The sequence below is a fragment of the Tachyglossus aculeatus genome, chromosome X3, assembly GCF_015852505.1.
Source record: "Tachyglossus aculeatus isolate mTacAcu1 chromosome X3, mTacAcu1.pri, whole genome shotgun sequence".
Classification (NCBI taxonomy): domain Eukaryota; kingdom Metazoa; phylum Chordata; class Mammalia; order Monotremata; family Tachyglossidae; genus Tachyglossus; species Tachyglossus aculeatus.
The window spans coordinates 20,605,907-20,621,870 of NC_052099.1; the positions used below are offsets into that span (position 1 = coordinate 20,605,907).

The 15,964-nt window shown below is 41.8% G+C and overlaps 1 protein-coding gene across 3 annotated transcripts in view; it reads left to right on the top strand.

Annotated features, from left to right (window-relative positions):
• The window catches only part of CDH18 (cadherin 18), a 452,445-nt gene that overhangs the window by 400,243 nt on the left and 36,238 nt on the right, over positions 1-15,964 (top strand). For all 3 annotated transcript variants that reach the window (XM_038770457.1, XM_038770455.1, XM_038770458.1), the window contains 2 exons: positions 2,931-3,118; positions 11,991-12,244. In XM_038770457.1, coding sequence (XP_038626385.1) covers positions 2,931-3,118; positions 11,991-12,244 — 442 coding nt within the window. The remainder of the gene's footprint in view (positions 1-2,930; positions 3,119-11,990; positions 12,245-15,964) is intronic.

Consider the following 15,964-nt stretch of genomic DNA (forward strand, 5'->3'; position numbering starts at 1 on the left):
CTGACTGTATATCGAAGAAATCACCTTCCCCGGCTCCTTCATTTCCCCCTACCCCTCTTCCCCTTCTAGACTGTGAGCCCACTGTTGGGTAGGGACCATCTCTATATGTTGCCAACTTGTACTTCCCAAGCGGTTAGTACAGTGCTCTGCACACAGTAAGCGCTCAATAAATACGATTGATTGATTCCTCCTCCTCCTCCTCCTCCTCTCTACCTTGCCCCATCTACCTTTTGAGGAAATTAGAACCCTAAACTCCGCGGCACCCAGCTGGGTCAAGGCTGGCTTAGTACCTACTGAAATGTTCTCTCTCTTGCAGTGAGAGACTAGAAAGGCCCAAGGTATATCTGAGAGTATGGTGTGGGTGTTTTGTCTGATGGGAACCTGCCTACCAACTTCATGGTTCTGTACTGCTCCCCAGTGCTTAGTACAGTGCTCTGCACACAATAAACACTCAATAAATATCATTGACTGATTGATCTGCCACCCCAAGAGCCCCAGACAAGTCTTCCTAGTGGTTATGGGAGCCACGGTAGCACACCACTGAAGTGGGACGGAACAGCACAAATTCTCTACCACAGCATCGAACCTTGAGGCCCATCTTTCTGTGGCTATGCGCTCTCTAGCTAAATGTGTCCATCAGGATGAAGTTAATCTCACTTTTCTTTGGATTCTGGGTTCCTTTTCCAGTTTTTTCTGTTTTCTTCAAGAAAATAGCTATGACGGTTTTGAAGACTTCCTCCACTGAATTGGACTCATTTTTCATTTTTTCCCCTTTCAGTCACTCAGCCCCAGCTCCTTTTCATTTAATAATTTTCTTCATTACCTCGAAGCTTACTGTGTGCAGAGCACTGTACTAACTGCTTGGGAAGTACAAGTTGGCAACATATAGAGATGGTCCCTACCCAACAGTGGGCTCACAGTCTAGAAGGGGAAGAGGGGTAGGGGGAAATGAAGGAGCCGGGGAAGACAATGTTCTGGACACAGTCTGCTCTGGGAAGCAGTCTGTCCACAGAATGGCACCTTATCTTGCTTTGGTCTCGTTTCTGTGGAGACAGTAATTAATTTTCGGATGTTCTCCCTGATCCTTGTCTTCAGCTCCCTGTGGAGTTTATTTTGTTCATCCATCTCTGTCATGTCGATATCAGTTTTCATCCATCTTAGGGTTGCTCTTGATCGCCATGTTTCCATAGTTGGTTTATTATTCACCTTGCTAGGTGTTTCCTGTGAAATTTTACCTTTTCCACTTTTCATCATTTTAGGTATTAATTCAAGCGGTGTCCATCATTCTCGCTGCTAGAGTGTTGAGTTTGTTTTCATTTCAAGCTGAACAACTTTGTCCCCTGAATATATTTTGGAATATATTTCTTTCCCCTTTCGAGTTTTGTTCTCCCTTCCATTTTCCCTACTTTTGGGTGGTATGAGGACAGTGTGTTGACTTGGGTCATTCACATATTATCCATCAGGATGAAGTTAATCTCATTTTTCTTTGGATTCTGGGTTCCTTTTCCAGTTTTTTCTGTTTTCTTCAAGAAAATAGCTATGACGGTTTTGAAGACTTTCTCCACTAAATTGGACTCATTTATCATTTTTTCCCCTTTCAGTCACTCAGCCCCAGCTCCTTTTCATTTAATAATTTTCTTCATTACCTCGAAGTTTTTTTTGTCTGTTCAGAAACTATTAGACTTGGCAAGATCATTTGCACAAATCTGTTCAATAAGGAAAGTACTTCTATCATTATTATTTTCTTCATGTTTTACACACTTACCCTAAATTTTTCTTCATGCATTTATGGAAACTAAGTCTCACACATTTCTTCCCCTTTGCTTTAATAATGAAACTTGGGTTTTCAGGATCACATAATATATGCATTCACACATAATGGTAGATAAGATCAGTCCTTCCTTTTAAGAGCAAGAGTGCAAAGCTATGTTAGCTTCTAGTTGGAAAGCTGATATTACCTTCTGTATAGTTCTTTCCCTGTAGATTATGCACTCAGACCAGTTTGTGATAAAAAAAAAAATAAGTTCTAGTCACCACTTTTTGGCAAATGTAATTACACTAATTCTCCTGAAATCCCAAGTCTTCCAGAAGGCAATCCTTGATTCACTTACTTCTCTTCAGATTAAATGGAGTATGTTCAGATTTTATACTCTGTTGCTTTTTTTTTTAATGGCATTTATTAAGTGCTTACTTTGTGCAAAGCACTGTTCTAAGAGCTGGGGAGGTTACAAGGTGATCAGGTTGTCCCATGGGGGGCTCACAGTCTTAATCCCCATTTTACAGATGAGGTAACTGAGGCACAGAGAAGTGAAATGACTTGCCCAAATTCACATGGATGACAACTGGCAGAGCCAGGATTTGAACCCATGACCTCTGACTCCAAAGCCTGTGCTCTTTTCCACTGAGCCACGCTGCTTCTCAGTTTTGTAATTCATTTTAATATCCTCACCATGTATTTACTTATCCATTTATTTGTTAATATTAATGTCTGTCTCTCCCTCTAGATTGTCATATTGTATTTTCCCAAGTGTTTAGTACAGTGCTTTGCACACAGTAAGTGCTCAATATGATTATTGTAATAATATCCATAATAATAATATCCATCCTGCCCACTAAACTAGAACTCGAAGGCAGGAAGATTGTCGACCAACTCTCTTTTACCACATTATAGCAGACATACTCCCTGTCCACAACGAGGATACAGTCCAGAAGGGGAGAGTGGACCGATGGGCAGTCATCCTTTAGGGCTGTATGTGTCTTGCCCAGCTCCCACTCCCGTAGTAATCACTGTGGTCTGCTGTGCTTCATTTGTTATGAACATGCTAACATTTTGAACATGGAGATCTATAACTTTTCTAGCTATTGGTAATTTAAGTAAAACATCCTGAATGGTCTGAAGGAACACTCTTCCGTGTCACATTTTTTTCCAGAGCATTACCAGCTCTACGTTCCCGAATCAGCTCAAGTCGGTTCCGCAGTCGGCAAGATCAGGGCAAACGATGCAGATACTGGATCCAACGCTGATATGAAATACACAATCATCAGTGGCGATGGGGCTGGATTCTTCTCCATATCCACTGACAAAGAGACGAGAGAGGGAATCCTTTCTCTGAAGAAGGTAATAAAAGAGCAGTTTCATACAGTGACTATTTCTACGTTATGGTTTTTGTGAAGCACTGACTGTGTGACAAGTACTGTACTTAGAGCCGGGGTAGCTACAAGACAATTAGGTTCGATGCAGTCCCTGTCCCACATGAGGGTCACAGTCTTAATCCCCATTTTACAGATGAAGTAACTGAGGTGCAGAAGAGTTAAATAATTTGTCCAAGGTCACACAGCAGACAAGCTTGTGAGCTGGAGTTAGAGGCCTGGTCCTCTGAGCCTCAGGCCCATGCTCTTTCTTCCAGGCATGCTGCTTCTCAAATATGTGGAATATACCAGACAGTTGATTTGGATTCCTTTATTAGGATTAATTTTCACTGTGATAATAACTGTGGCATTGATTAAGCACATACTATGTGCTAAGCTCTGGTGTAGATCAAATCAGGCATAGATCAGATGATATTGGCCCCACAGGGCGTTTTCAGTCTAAGCAAAAGGAAGCACAGATATTTAATCCCCATACAGATGAGGAAATTGAGGCAACTGAGGCACAGAGAAGTGAGGCAACTTGCCCAAATTCACCCAGTGGTTGTGGCAGAGCAGAGATTGGAACCCAGGTCTCTTGATTTTCAGTTCTGTGCACTTGGCTGCACCATTTCTCCATCTTTAATTTCTCTTAAACTTTTTTTTTTAAAGTTCTTCCTTCTTCCATTATTTTATTGCAGAAAATGAGCAGCCACCTCTCCCACTCCCTCTCCCCTTCAAATTGGTCTTTACCCCCCTCAGTATAACCTCCAGACTCTGGCCCCATCAACCTGCTTGGGTCTACCATACCTCTCATGGATTTGCTGCTCCTGTTAACCTTCTCAAGGCTCCCCTACTGTCACATCCTACCTCGGGCCTTTAGCCCCTTTTCCATCACCCATCACCACCACACGCTACTTCTTCCACTCCTTTGCTGGATCTGTTGAATACTGCTGGAGGAAAAATAAATAACCTAGGCACTGGACTGATTTCTAGGACTTCAAATTCCCTCTGACCTGCTCTTATTCAGCTTCCTCTTTTGCTAGGTTGTTCTCCGATTCCTTTCTCATTGACCATTCCCAACCTTTAACTCCCTCCTGAAGCTCAGTGTCTGTTCTGCCTTTCTTGCACAGCCCCAGGCAACTCCATTGACTTTGTAGGTAAAATATAAATCACCAGGATAACTTATCCTAAGTCCCTTCTTCCCCTTCTCCTTGTTCCAGAGCCGTTTCCTCTTTTTCATTCTTCCCGGCTGACTTTCAAGTGGAGCTATCCCCTCTGCCCTCTAATGTTGTCCTCTTTTCTTGCCGCTCTGACCCCGGCACCATCATGTCTCAAAACTACTGGCTGACACTCTCCTCCCATCTCTCATTGCTATCGTCAACCTCTTCACTTAGTCTCTCCAAAGCTAATTGGATTGAAAGGCAACATGATCAACCAGTTTACACATCGCTTCCCCTAGATTAAAAATGCAGTCATCAAAGAGCAAGCAGTTATCTCCTCAGCTTCATTCCCCCCCACCCCCAAACTGCCACACAGATGCCTGCTTTCAATGTAAAATGTTTGGCAGGGATTCCATCAAACTGGTTTAAGAAATGTTTTTTTTTTTTTAAAACTATTTTAAAAGAATGTACTTACTTTTTTCTTGGGATAGCATCTACCCCTCCTCCCCGATGCTGGCTCAAGAAGAAACAAAACCTAACCAGCCTGGCAGAGTACAATTTGGGATTTGACAACCAGAGCTTCAATGGAAATTATCTGCCCCATGCTCCTTCCTGAACAGTTTCAATCTTTCCAAAGAGGGAAAATGAAATTGGAAAGAAAAGGAAGAGGGATCTGGTTCATAGTTATTGTGGAAAGGAACAACTTAACTATTAACTGGAATTTAGCTGGAAAGGATCCATGACAGCAGGGGCAGGGACAGAGCAGTTGGAAAAGGGAAGGCTGTATGGGGAAGTGGAGAAAGTCCAACTGAGCGGGAGTTGACGTGAATCACTCAGCTCAATCCATCAATATTAGTTATTGATCACTTTCTGTTTGCAGGCCATTGTGTTAAGCACACAGTGTTGGTAGACATGTTTCTTGGCCATGTGAAGCCCTATAATCTTTACAGTGAGATCCCCCAGATCATCTACCCATTCCTTATCTCCTCCACTTCTCATTGGCTTTCTCTCTTTGATCAATGGGAACTCCAGATTTTGCTCTCCCCACCCTATTTTCCCTGAAACTGCCACTTTAGTAGTTGCTTGTCACTTAGGCAATAGGATACTCACAATGCAATGGGCCCATTGTATTGTGAGCATTTCTCTGTAGCCCCTATAGCTAAACTGGGCAGGGATAATATCTAATAGCTCTCCCAAGTGCTTACTATGGTGATCTGTACACAGTACATATTTAGTGAATGGTAATAATAATAATGTTGGTATTTGTTCTAAGCACTGGGCTACAAAGTTATCAGGTTGTCCCACATGGGGCTCACAGTGTTCATCCCCATTTTACAGATGAGGTAATCGAGGCACAGAGAAGTGAAATGACTTGCCTGAAGTCGCTCAGCTGATAAGTGGTGGAAGCGGAATTAGAACCCACAACCTCTGACTCCCAAGCCCGGGCTCTTACCACTAGGCCACGCTGCTCCTCCTTATTTATTGATTAATTGCTGAATGCTAGGGAGAGTGCAATAAAGGTAAAAGACACTGTCCCTGAATTCAAGGAGTTGCAGTCTTGATAGACATATACAATTTGCAAATAATGGGAGAGGAGAACAAATCAAGCCGCACTGCTAGTAACAGGAGCATGGAAAGACAGTAGATTAGCAAATCTGGTAATATTATACAAGTTCTCCTGGAGAGACGCCTCCCCTTGCCCCTACGTTAAAAGCTCTGTGTCCGACGGCTGTGTCCATCTGATTATCTTGTCTGTACCCCAGTTTTTAGTACTGTGTTTCCCTGGCAACTAATAATCTCTTAATAAGTATTACTACCATTATTGCTAGTAGTAGTATAATAATGATAGTGATGAAATAATGATATAATAACAACTATATCAAGGTGAGGAATGTTTTATAGTGAAACTCCAAATAGTGCATTAAAACTTTTGAAACTGCACTAATGAAAGAATTCTGGCCAAAACATCGATGTGCTGCCCACAAGACAGGCAGAGTGATTGGTTCGCTGGGAATCTCAGCTTTGCAACTCCCACACCCAGCTGCTCACATTGTGACACATGGTTCAGTCTTATTCTGCCTGGTGTCTTGGAGCAGAATCCCAGAACAGGGGGTCTATAGCATGAAAGGCTGAAGGCATCAAATGTTTTAGCTTTTTACCCAACTATAAAAATACTGACTTTTTTCAAGCAAATAAGAGTGCTCAAATCAAACAATGGAGGCAGAAGTAGACTTAGGTTCTATGAAGTTGTTAGTGGCGTGAGAAGTTTTTGCAATCAGTAGTATTTTTTGAGCACTTACTGTATTAAGCGCTTGGGAGAGTACAGTAGAGTTAGTAAACATCATCTCTGATCAGAAGGAGTTTACCGCCTGGAAGGGCAATAGGCATTAAAATCAATGACAGATGGAGGAAATGACAGAGTATAAGGATATCTGCAAAAGTGCCATGGGACGAATATCCAATGCCTAGAGGGTTCCAAGCACAAGATGATACAAAAAGGAAGGGAAGTAGAGGAAAAGAGGCCTCTTGTAGGAAAGGAGATTTTAGGGGCTTCGAAGTTAGGGAGATGTAGTAAAATCAATTTATTCATCAATCAATAAATCTATATTTATATTTATATTGATTTATAAATCAATAATATTCATTGAGGACTCTGCTGTACAGAGCAGTGTAGAGTTACATGTGTAGGCATTAAAAACATACTTTTCTAAGTAAACACTTCAAAGCACTTAGAACAGTGCTTTGCACATAGTAAGCACTTAACAAATACCATCATTATTATTATTATCCAACTAGAAAACAATCAAGTGAAGGGCATTTCAGACATCACCCGTCCCAAGGCAGTTTTCTCCTCTGCAAAATGGGGGATTAAGTTTTACTCCCTCCTACTTAACCTGAAAACCCTATGTGGGACAGGGACTGTGTACAACCTGATTATTTTGTCTCTGTCCTAGTGCTTGGCACACACAAAGTAAGAGGCTTAACAAATACAATTGTTGTGATGTTCAACTGCTTTCCAACCTTATTCCAGAGATCAGTTTTTACTAATGTCTAGAGCATTCATTCAATCATATTTATTGAGTGCTTACTGTGTGCAGAGCACTGTACTAAGTGCTTGGGAAGTACAAGTCGAGTATGAGTGAGCCACTGGATTAACAGCAAGAATAAATAGTAGGGACTTTTTCAGTATCACGTAATTGTATATTCACTGGAACCAAAAACTTACTCTGGGCACCAGGCAGGTTTTCTGTTGAATCATTTTTATATAATAAATATCACACACTGGGAGGCTTGAAAGGGAGAAAACTGAATTTTTACCTTATTTCTGGAAATGCATAAATGTATTGAAATGAGTATGACTGTAGCATTAGACCTACTTTCAAGTATTTCCACTTCTTTGAAGCTATTTTTCCTAAAAAAGTGGCATGTCAACTAATGTGGTCTCATCATGAGATCATCATGTACTTCATATAAATACTCTATCATCTACAAAAATAGCAAAATAGGCAACCAGAGTAAAGAGAGCATACATATGTTAAGTCTAAATTTGAAATCCACCTTTAGATATTTGGTTTTATTGGTTGGAATTTTCCAATAAATCGATTTTTGGTTATATCTCCCAATCAGTCACCCCTTGAAAAAAGACATTTGAAAGGCAATGCTGTGTTGACACATGTTCTGCTATTGCAGAACAAATGAAAGGACTTCACTTTTATCATTCTGGTGTCCCACAAAGGGAGGCATTATGTTGGGAGATGCCATGCATTTGTGGAAAGCCCCCTCTCTGACTTTTATAACCAGCCATCTTGGCACCTGTAAATTGCATTGACATTTAGCAGCCGTAGAGTAGTCCTGCTGTAAATGCAGAAGATCTATTAATGTACATTGCACTTGAGGGAATTTCAACCTTCAAACTACCGATTCAGGAAACAGGAATTGGGGCGGGGGTGTGTGGGGGGTGTGTGGGGAATAAGACAGTCTTTAAAACTCCCATTCCATGTTTAATCACTGCAGCAATTCACCTTGCTCAGCAAGGCAGAACGGCTAATCTCTACAAAGATCAGAATCAGTGCTGCTCTATAAATCAGCTAGAAGAGCCCCTGTAAATACCTTTCCGTATCACTGCCCCATCAGAAAATTGCCAAGTTTGAATTCACTGGGAAACGGTCTGGTTTGGTCCAAATGTACCCTGATAACTTAGGATTCTCTTATTAATGTAACAAGAAATGCTTGGCTGGGATGGATTCTACTCCAAATCATGTTTACCACGAACCTGGATTTTTGAAGTTATAGCCTGCCTGATAACCTTCTAGTCTTCTAAAGCCTCATTATTCCCAAATGAATGCAATTGAAGGACTCAAGTTACCTGAGTCCAGTTACCCTCCACTGTCCTGTTGTGTGAACTTGAGGGGCAAGATGCTTACCTTGAGAAACAACGTAGCCTAGTAGAAGAAGCACAGGCCTGGGAGACAGAAGGTCATGGGTTCTAATTCTGACTCCGCTACTTGTCTTCTGTGTGACCTTAGGCAAGTCACTTCACTTCTCTGGACCTCAATTACCTCATCTGTAAAATGGGGATTGAGACTGGGAGCCCCACGTGGGACAGGGACTGTATCTAACCTGATTAACATGTATCTACCCCAGGGCTTAGAACAGTGCTCGGCTTATACTAAGAGCTTACTATACCATATAGTAAGTACCATGTTATTATTAATTATTATTAATTATTAACTTCCCTGGGCCTCAGTTCCCTCATCTGTAGAGGGGATTCAATACGTGTTCTCCCTCCTACTTACAATATGAGCTCCATGTGGGATCTGATGATTTTATCAACCCCAGTGCTTAGAACAGTTACTGATGCATAGAAAGCCCATAGCAAATACCACAATTATTATTATTATTACCTTTTTTCACCTCAATTTTTTTTCCTTACATAGGGAGAATAAGGACAGACACCCTCCCTTAATTCTGTCTTCTGTGTGCATGCATCCAGATTTGATTTGCCTATCCAGTCACACTTCTAGGCACCCCTGGTCAGAGTTCAGCATGGCCACGGGAGAATGCGGTGGCTCCAGATATGTCCAGGGTATTTCCCCAAGCTCTTCCCCAGGTAGGAGAATCAGCACGGCCTGGTGGAAAGAGCACAGGCCTGCGAGTCAGAAGGAACTGGGTTCTAATCCCAGGTCTGCCAATTGCTTGCTGGGTTACCTTGGGCAAGTCACTCCACTTCTCTATGTCTTGTAAAATGGGGACATTTGTTCTTCCTCCTTAGACTGTGAGCCCCATATGGGACACGGACTGTGCCTGACTAATTAATTAATTAATTAATTAACATGTACTTACCCCAGTGCTTAGAACAGTGTTTGACACACAGCATACCCTTAGCAAATACCATTAAAAAAGAAAAAAAAACTGATACACCGAGGAGCAGCTTCTAGGTCACCCAGAACCTCCAAGGATCAGGATCTCTTACTCTCCTCCTATTCAAAGCCTCATTGATGGCACGTCTCCTCCAAGAGGACTTCTCAGGCTAAGCCCCCTTTTGCCCATTCTCATTCATTCATTCATTCATTCATTCAATCATATTTATTGAGCACTTACTGTATGCAGAGCACAGTACTAAGCATTTGGGAAGTACAAATCAACAACATATAGAGACGGTCCCTACCCAACAACGGGCTCCCAATCCCTTCTGTGTTGCCTTGACTTGTTCCCTTTTTCTTCCCCCATCCCAGCTCCACAGCACTTATCTACATATCTGTAATTCATTTATTTGTATTGTTTTCTATCTTCCCCCATCTATATTTTAAGTTCTTTGTGGGCAGGGAATCTATCTATTGTTGTTCTGTACTCTCCTAAGCTTTTTGTACAGTAAGGGCTCAATAAACACGAATGAATGAAGGAATGAAGTTAAGACGTCCCTCACCTGAAGAGCTTACAGTATAAAGGGGAAGGCAAAGAGCACAAATTGCAAAAAAGGCAATTTGTTGAAAAACAACATGATAATAAGTAGATAGAAGTATTATTCCAGCAATGGCAGGAATAATAGTGGTAGCACTGCACCACTTACCACTGTAAGCTGTAAGCTTTTTGTGGGCAGGAATGTGACTACCAACTCTGTTATATGGTACTCTCCCTAGCACTTAGTACACTGCTCTGCATACACAGTAAGCGCTGAGTAAATATGATTGATTGAGTGAATGGATTTGCTTACTGGGAAGTTACAACAGATGCCCAAGAACATTCCCTGTCCACCCAGTGCTTACTGATCAGGCAGCGAGATAGACATAGGAATCAAGAATCATCCCTAATTCTCTTTTAAAAATATCTGTATCAAGATCTTTACCTCTTGAGATGGATTAAAATTCATTTAAACATAGCAGAGATTATTTATAAGGCAGATAAAACATTCTGAAAATGAACAGCTGACTGAGTGATGACCGACAAGGAAGATGATAATAGACTCCAGATGCATGAACCGAGTAAATATTAAGGGAGGCAAGAATTATTTTGTGCAATTGAAAAAGTAATGGGATGTAAAAGTAATTACTAAGAGTAATAGGCAGTAATTGAGGAATCCAACATTTAAGATGAATGTATAATTTGAACTCCCTCTCAGTGATCTGGAGTCTATCTTCACATAATTTCTAACTGAATGGAACCACAGTGTTTTAAAAGTATACTGAAAGAAGTGTTTAAAAGTGATAGTTTCACCACATTAGCAGGGGAACATAAATATTGCCTTTTTGTACTTATATTTTCTTAGGCGAGGAATGTTAAACATTAGTAAAATAAAACAAAAACTTTTGATCCAGAAGCCTCCCAAAAGTAGTTTTAAAGTGTTCTGTTAGCTCACCGAGTAAATGTCAATACATTATCAGAATTTGATACAATTTCTTTTTGGATTCATCCACTCATCCATCTCTCTAAAGAATGTTTCATTATTTTCATTATTTTGCGGCATGAAAAACCTGTTTTCCATATGTCACTCTTGGCAGTGATTTAATTGATTGCTCAAGCATGGTTGTTGAAAATTTTCATGTTGGATTTTTCCAGAGCAAGGGCTGAAATTACCCGTGGACACTCCAGATTTCCGCAGTGTTTTCCTATGTCATGCTTCACATCGTGGAACAGAGTAGGGGCAAAGTCCCTGGGCAAAACAAAGGCAGCTGTTTCCAGTTTGAACCTAAGATAATTGATATTAACAATTAATTTTTATGTCAGAGGTTCAAGTGGAGACTGGGAGAAATTTTCTGAATGGGCACCCCAGGGCAATCACGAGAGGATGGGCCTGTGGGCTTCACACCGGTCTCATCTTCAGTCAGTAGTGTTTATTCAACACCTAATGTGTGCTAAGCACTGGGGAGAGTACAATATATAGTAGAGTTGTTAGACACGATCGCTATCCACAAGGAGCTTGTAGTCTGGAGTGGGGATGCATGTCAAAGTGAATTAATTAAATAGACATTGTAGAATTCACTTGGAATATGAATTCTACACTTACTACCTTAAAACTGAATTTTACCCAGGTCTTATCAGAAAGGATATTCATAATACTGAGAATGTTAGTACTGCAAAAAAAAAAAAAAAAATGAAATAATTGGCTGTCAGATTTACAGTTTCATAATATAAGGAAAGAGAGTTTGGCAAAAAGTTCTGACAGATCACATTTGACATCTGTGCTGTTCTTGGTTCCCGCAGCCACTCAATTATGAGAAGAAGAAATCTTACACTCTCAACATAGAAGGTGCCAACACCCATCTCGATTTCCGCTTTTCGCACCTGGGCCCCTTCAAAGATGTGACGATGCTGAAGATCATTGTTGGGGATGTGGACGAGCCCCCTCTGTTCACCAAACCCTTCTACGTAATGGAGGTCTACGAGAATGCCAAGATCGGGACGGTGGTTGGCACGGTAACCGCTCATGATCCGGACAGCGCTAACAGCTTAGTGAGGTACGGAAGGTCAGAGTTCAACCTCAGATTCTTCTTGTCTAAATTTGACAACTTGGCATTTGCTTTGCACGGTTTTTATTTCTATTCATCTGACACTAACCACGTTCGAGTCAAGTATGCATCAGTCAGGTTTGAATAGGAAGCAAACGGATGTGTTGAAATTTTGCCAAGGGAGATTACATGGTAGAGAAGCAGCGTGGCTCGGTGGAAAGAGCCCGGGCTTTGGAGTCAGACATCATGGGTTCAAATCCTGGCTCCGCCGACTGTCAGCTGTGTGACTTTGGGCAAGTCACTTAACTTCTGTGGGCCTCAGTTACCTCATCTGTAAAATGGGGATTAAAATTGTGAGCCCCCCCGGGGACAACCTGATCACCTTGTAACCTCCCCAGCACTTAGAACAGTGCTTTGCATGTAGTAAGCACTTAACAAATACCATCATTATTATTATTATTACTAAGTGGACCACATGATTAACATACATATCTTATCGCATTTATTTGAATTTGACTGACCTGTGTTTTTCATGGTATTTGTTAAGTGCTACTATATGCCAAGCACGGTACTGAAAACTGTGACAGATTCAAGATAATCAGGTTGGACATAATCCCTGTCTGACAAGAGGCTCACAGTCCAAGTAGAAGGGAGTAGATTTTTACTGGTGCTCTCTTTTCCTATCACTTAAAACAGTGCTCTGCACCGAGTAGGCCCTTCATTATCACAATCAATTATCAAAGGAACAATAGATTTGGCCCAAACTATAACGTTCACACTGAGAGTTGATTCCTGTAGCTGAGAATTGGATGTTACTGGGAGACAGCAAACTCGGAAAAAGCCTTCCTCGATTTCTTCCACTGTAAAAATACATATGCTTATTTTATTAAGTGTAATATACGACTTCCTAGGGGGAGAAATGGCCCTTATGGCTTACGATTCTTTCTGAGGAAGTGTTGTGGAATTAATTAAATCCCCAAAGTCGTCCAGGGGAACCTTAAACCCTTTAATGAACCTTAGATGGATTGTCGTAGGGTGACTGTTTCTTATCTAGGGTTTGGGCCAAGCTGAGGAGTTATCCCTAGAGTTCCATATTGATTAAATGTCACCTCACCTATTGATTATAGTGAGTAAAACTTAGACAAATAGCTCTTATTTTTATCTGTGTTTCAAAAATTACGCCACTTCCCATACTTAAAATCTGTGACTGTCCATTGTGCAAATAAAGGACAGGATTTTTATTTTCCACGCAATCAAGTCTCTAGGCAAACGGCTGTGAAGTTACTGATTTTTTCATGTAGCAGGTTTAGATGAGCATAAAATTTTATTAAACTACATGAAATCTATAATCCATAATTCTTGCTGAGCTGAAGTGGAAGAAACCTGAGGTTTCAGATTTACACAAATGATGAGTAATTTCAAGTTGATCCATGGTAGCTCTGTGTGTTTTGCAATTATCTATACTAAGACTGGATCTTAGAAAACTGGTTGGATGAATTTGGCCTTAGATGTTTGGTCTGAACATTAGGACATTGGTATGAACATTAAGACAGACAGGAATGAGAGAGGCTCCAGGGTAACATGGGGTCTCTGGGTTCAGGCCTGCCTCTTCTCCCATCCTGGAATTTTTGCCCACAAGTCCTTGATTTCACAATGAAGAAGTTATAGGCAGGAGGAGAGATGAGGGTTTTGGATGTGTTTTTTCTCAAAGCTCCTTATGGTGGGTGAACCTCAGTGGGCATATACAGTAGACAAAGCGTCCAAAGCTATGAATGGTTCTGTCTAGCTCAGGGAATTTATGGGTGCATGGGTTCTTGAGCCAGCTTTTCTCCTGTACACATTGCGGTGAAGATAAGACATCCATTCTCCCTATTCTCTCAACTGTGAGTCTCCTGTGGCAAGGGCTGCCTCCAATTGGGTTATTTTGGCTCCACCATAGCTCTTAGTACAGTACTTGGCACATGATAAGTCCTTCAAGTATCAGAATTCTTTTCCATCTCCTTCTCCTTCTTGTCCTCTTTCTCCTCCATCCTTGTCCTCCTCCTTTTCATCATCCTCCTCCTCATCCTCCTCTTTCTCATCCTCTTCCTCCTCAACGTCCTCATCCTCATTCTCATCCTGATCTTTGCCCTTGTCCTCTTCCTCCTCCTTTTCCTACTTTTTTTTGTTTGCTGGTTTTGTTCTTTATGTCATTTGTTAGATGCTTAGTAGGTGCCAGGCATTGTACTAAGCAGTGGGGTAGATAGAGGATAATTGGTTTGGACACAGCCATGTCTCACAAGGGGCTAACAGTCTTGATCAGGTGAGAGGTACCTGAGGCATAGAGATATTAAGTGGCTTGCCCAAGGACACATAACACACCTCGATGATGGAGCCGGGATTAGAATCTGGGTTCTCAGACTCACAGGCCTATGTACTCTCCAGTGGAGCCAAGCTTTTTCTCAGGTGTTGGATCCCACCACTCAAAAAAATCAGACCATAGTGGGAAAGCAGTGGTATTGTTGGTGACTTGTGAAAAGCACACTGTGGTCTAGGGGAGACCATGGACCTGGGATTCAGAATTTGGGTTCAATTCCTGCCACATACCTGTTGTCTGACCTTGGGCAAGTCACTTACGTCATCTGTGCCTGTGTTACCTCATGGTGAAACTGGGATAAAATACCTGTTATCATTCCTCCTTAGACTGTGAGCCCCTTGAGGCTCAGAGACAGTGAGATATCTGCTTCTTTTGTGTCTACCACAGCACTTCGTACAGTGCTTGACACATAACAAGTGCTTCAGGTTATCACTATTATTATTATTATCAATCTTATCATCATCGTTATCATTATTGCAGTGCTGTCTGTAACCACAGTGACAGTAATGGAAGGGAACCTGTTGCTGCAGGACACCATATGCTGCTGTTTGAGCTCTTGGTCTTCACATTCCTGCCCTCGCCTTGACAGAGAAGTCAGCCAATCCATTGGGTAGAGCACAGGCCTGGGATTCAGAAGGACTTAGGTTCTATTCCCAACTCTTCCACTCATCTGCTGTGTGGCCTTGGGCAAGTCACTTATTGTCTTTGCCTCAGTCACCTCATCTGTAAAATGGAGATTAAGATTTTGAGCCCCATGTGGGACATGAATGTGTCCAAACTGATTAGCTTATATTGATCCCGATTCTCAGTACAGTGCCTGACACAGAGGAAGTGCTTAACAATACCTTAAATGTTTAAATACATACACACACGCACACCCCATCACCACCACCACCACCCCCAACAAAAAACCCCAACCCCCCCGCAACAGGTGCTCTTTATTAAAAAAGACCCACTGGCCCCACATGACTGGGTCACCATCCCGGTATAATCTGGTGGATCCACCCACACTTGTACAGCCAAGTCTTGTGCTTTTTAAAGCCAAAGGAATCCAAATGCTTCCCAGACTTTTCAGAGAAGCAGCGTGGCTCAGTGGAAAGAGCACGGGCTTGGGAGTCAGAGGTCATGGGTTCTAATCCTGGCTCTGCCATATGTCTGCTGTGTGACCTTGGGCAAATCACTTAACTTCTCTGAGCCTCAGTTATCTCATCTGTAAAATGGGGATGTAGACTGTGAGCCCCACGTGGGACAACCTGATCACCTAGTATCCCCCCAGTGCTCAGAACAGTGCTTCGCACATAGTAAGAGCTTAATAAATTCCATCATTATTTTTACTATCATTATTATTCCCAGACTCTTCCCCTTAGTTCCCA